General features: G+C 41.1%; 1 protein-coding gene across 1 annotated transcript; it reads right to left on the bottom strand.

Annotated features, from left to right (window-relative positions):
* Positions 1 to 266: 266 nt before the first annotated feature.
* LOC109616709 lies at positions 267 to 3957 on the bottom strand. The gene is made up of 3 exons (XM_020054618.3): positions 2506 to 3957; positions 2028 to 2160; positions 267 to 301 (listed from the first exon to the last, which is right to left on the bottom strand). The coding sequence occupies exon 1, from the start codon at positions 3936 to 3938 to the stop codon at positions 2805 to 2807; it is 1134 nt and encodes a 377-aa protein (XP_019910177.2). The 5' UTR covers positions 3939 to 3957; the 3' UTR covers positions 267 to 301; positions 2028 to 2160; positions 2506 to 2804.
* Between the last annotated feature and the right edge of the window lie 431 nt (positions 3958 to 4388).

Below are 4388 nucleotides of genomic sequence, written 5' to 3'. Positions count from 1 at the left end.
GCGTTCTCTTAGAGATAGGGTGAGAAGCTCGGTCACCCGGGAGGAGCTCAGAGTAGAGCCGCTGCTCCTCCACATCGAGAGGGGTCAGCTGAGGTGGCTTGGGCATCTGTTTCGGATGCCTCCGGAACGCCTTCCTGGGAAGGTGTTCCGGTCCCGTCCCACCGGGAGGAGACCCCGGGGAAGACCTAGGACACGCTGGAGGGACTATGTCTCCCGGCTGGCCTGGGAACGCCTCGGTGTCCCCCCGGAAGAGCTGGAGGAAGTGTCTGGGGAGAGGGAAGTCTGGGCATCTCTGCTTAGACTGCTGCCCCCGCGACCCGGCCTCGGATGAAGCGGAAGAAGATGATGTGTGTGATAACAGTTATATTTCCCTGATATTATATCAATAACTACTGTCATGCATAACATAACCCATACAATGACTGTACTTTTCAAAATATTGACAAAATTATTCATTTTAAATAGTTTTCAATTCCTAATTTAATAATTTAAGAGTAAAACATGGGTGTATGTTATCTAATGTATGAATACAAGACACAGATTAGTACTTTAAATACAGTGCAAATGTATATTTATTTCCTATGATGTGATTTTACATAACTACATATGGATGTAGATATACATAAAACTATTATAATTTAATTTCCTTGTACACATTAATCTATGAAGCTTACACTTAAACAATGCATAAGGTACATTTCAATCCGACACTTAAACAGACCGGTAGTAATAAATGTAATTTACACATAATTAGCCCTTTTTCACAGCTCCTAATATTTATAAGCCTATAAAACTCAGACTCATTCCACTTACCTAAAACCAATTTCCCACAAAACCTAGCCCTGTTACCCAATGCCAATACCCAAATATTAATTTATTCAAAATCAAGTCATGCAAGCCATATAGTTTAAAATCTTTATGACTGAGAAGAACTCTCTAGGTAGCCAGGAGTTGTATGAGTGGTCTACCAAACTGCTGTCTGGCTGGAATGTCGTCTCATTTTCACCTACTGGAAATGCTACAACTGGAGCTGCTACACATCAGATCGGAACCACCGTTCCAGGGTATTGCCTGTTCTCCCTGGCTAGTCTACCATGGAGTTCACCTAAACTTTTTTTGATCATAAAGTGGGACACGCAACATAATTTAAGTGAGGTGTGCGCTGGTGGACTGTTTTATTTGTATTATATTTTACAAGCAATTTGTTTGTATCATATTTACAAACCAATACTTATGTATCATATTTAACAGGCGACGACTGCAGACGATATATTGTATTACCAATTTTCCGCACTGGTATTACGGGATCAGACAGGTCTGCTAAGCAATGTTGTTAGTAATGATTGATGCTTCGGTACAAACTTGGACTAACATGGAAACGTGTGAAAAAGTGGATTTCTAGCTACAGCATATGCCGCGGGTGCCAAACGGTAGGACTCTAAAATATGACTGATCTTTTGAAGTTAATTTCTAAACTAGTCGTGCTGACCATACAAGAAAATTAATTATAAGCTACTATTTTCGTTGTGACAGCCAACCAGGCCAAACAAGATAATTATCTTACTCCCTAATTAACAAAACAACTGTAATTAACTAGTTACTTTAACGTGCTAGCAACTAGTATTATGGGTCTAAATGAGGCAGTAGTGTATAGGAACTTTGACAGTTACTGTACTCTAAACGGAGCAAGCTAACTAGCGTGCTAGTACTAAATGTAGGGGAGAAATAGGAGTAAACAACAATTAGTGGACAAAATCTGCCCAACGTCGTCACCTGCTGATTATACAAAGTAATAACGTAATAATATTTGGCCTAAACGATGTTATATACGTTGTGTGTAACATTGATTAATATTTTGCTGTAATAGCTAGCAAGCTAGTTGAGACCGTTAATTAAAAAAAAAACTATTAATTCTGGTAAGTGTACAGTAACCAGCTAGCGGCTAGTTTTCTTCATAATTCATGGATTAAAACATGCTATATAAATTAATTACGTTATCAATTTTGCTTTTCTATACTACTACTCACGTATGAAGTGATTCCAGCCTCCCTCGTATCTTTGGTCCTTTTTGTGGAGCAAGTTGTTTCTGCACAAAACACCACTATTTTTTTGTGTAATTGGCCGGACTTTTCCAAATTAGTCACAGGGAAGATGGCGGACCTGTTGGGAGGTCAGATAGATTGGACATATAGTTCTATGCTTTGTATCTATGACATTAGCACTGTCATAAATGGATTAATTGCATGTAAACATTCATCAAATGTTATTATTTCCCCACAACATCAGCTACAGTATTGTAATTTAGAGGCAGTAATACATGTACGTGCTTATTTGTCCCTCCCTGCACCGGTAACAGTGGAAATAATGTACAAAAATGTTGCATCTTCGCCATAAACTCCAGTACAACACACAGGCAATAAACAATATCCCGCTAGCCTGTTGTGGCCAATTACCATATTAGCATATGAATACAGCATTGCACAATTAGCACCTACATGGCCTTACCCATTAGCGCCACTTATCATGGATGCAAGCGACCTTCATAGTTAACTCAGCAGGCTAGGTTAAATACAAACGGGCAGTAAAGGCCTGAGGCCTGTTAGCATGGATGTTAGCGAACTCAAGGCCAAGCGACACAGTGGCATAGAGAGACAGTTATTTGTGTGACAAACTATACCAGACATACTGTACATTTGGAATGCAAGTTTTATTACTCTAAAGTTATGATCAAATTAAATGAGAAAAAACGTCACAAGAGGTATTTTCGGCCAATCAATGTTAATTGGTTTCCGATGTCCTCAAAGTCAACTGATGCTGACCTCAGGAAGTCCCGACCCTGTGTAGCAGGGCTTGTCAGTTGTCTGGTGGTTGACTATGTGGTGACATACAACTTTTTCCAGGGGTGGGTGAATTGTGGTCAGTGGAACCTCGATGAAAGGCACAGTATCGAGCACCGGATTGTTCTGTGGGACAATCCGCTGAGTCGGTCTCCATAGTCTCCAGCTAAACGTTCTCCTTCCGAATTTCTTTTCATGATTAGAGTTGCCCGTGGTGGAGATTGACTTCTCTGCATCATCATCAGAAACCGGAAACAGCTGTGGTGGAGATGCAGCCTCTTTTGGACCAAACAGTGAGGAGATGCCCACCCAAACTCTGGACGTCAATGTCAGCGGGGGTTCAGCAATATCCGACTCTCTTTCCTTCATCCTGGCAGCATTATATCTTCTTATTTTATGCTTGGAGAACCTCACAACATCGATTAAAAACAATAATACAATAAGAACCAAGAAAACAGTGCTCAAGGTATTGTCTAATTTCGCAGGTGGCTTGAACCCTGTAGGGTCTATCAATAGGTCAACTCCGGATGGGATTTTGTGGTTGACATGAACTTTGAGAGCAGGAGTCTGAAGATTGTCCTCGAACACTTCGTTTTCACTGTGGAATGGCTTTATCTTGTAACCCTGTTGAAAAGGATACTTTTTCTCCACAACCTTCGGGGATATTTTTGTTTTATCGAGGAGACTATTATCTTGCAAGTTATCCAGTTGCAGCACATCGGCCCGTTCTGTAGCTTCGGGGTTGTTCAGATCAGACTGGTCCTTAGCGGGCATCAAAGTCTTGTGCTCCGGAAGAGGCCCTACAAGCTCTGCGGGGACATCAAGGGAGGAAAATCCTTTCGTCAGCTGTCCCACATTACCTGGAGGCGAATCTTTTTTTACTAAACCTGCAAGTATCTCCAGCAACCCCTCAGAATTAGTCTCTAATGTAGTATCAGGGATATTCACATTAGAATTGTCCGTCGCTGGCATCAATGTGTTGTGCTCAGGAGATGAAAAAGGCAACCCATTTACAGCAACAGGCAATAGGACACAGAAAAAATTAAATAAAAAGAATACCTTCATGTTACACAGCCTACCCTTCCAGGAGGGTGAGGACATTTTTATAGAAGTTATTCCCGTATTAATGTAAGTGCGATACAAATACAAAGTCAAAATACTAGTTGAGTTAGCTGTGGTGTAAATCGAAATGTGGTTACTATTCACTGTCAAACACACTTAAGACATTGTCCAAACATGACGTAATAAAACAATTGATTATGACCTCTAACCTACCAGAATGTTGACAGTGGGCTAGGTTCAACAAAACAAGATTAGGACAGCTTCCCAGATATTAATGAGTTATTGGTGGACCGATGTCACCCTTACATATACAGTCTATGATGTCACCACACAAACTGGTGGGATCTGACTGCTTGCCTCATTTGATTGAAGTACGGATTTTCGTCCCAACGACCTGCATCACCATAAACGTTTCCATGATTCGCTGCTTCTCTCCACACGTTCCTTCCCATAGTTACTGTTGCTACGACTAACTGGCGTCTATGCGGA

The sequence above is a fragment of the Esox lucius genome, chromosome 16 (genome assembly GCF_011004845.1).
Source record: "Esox lucius isolate fEsoLuc1 chromosome 16, fEsoLuc1.pri, whole genome shotgun sequence".
Classification (NCBI taxonomy): Eukaryota; Metazoa; Chordata; class Actinopteri; order Esociformes; family Esocidae; genus Esox; species Esox lucius.
Note: the sequence above shows the minus strand (reverse complement) of the source record. Positions and strands in the feature narration are given on the sequence as shown.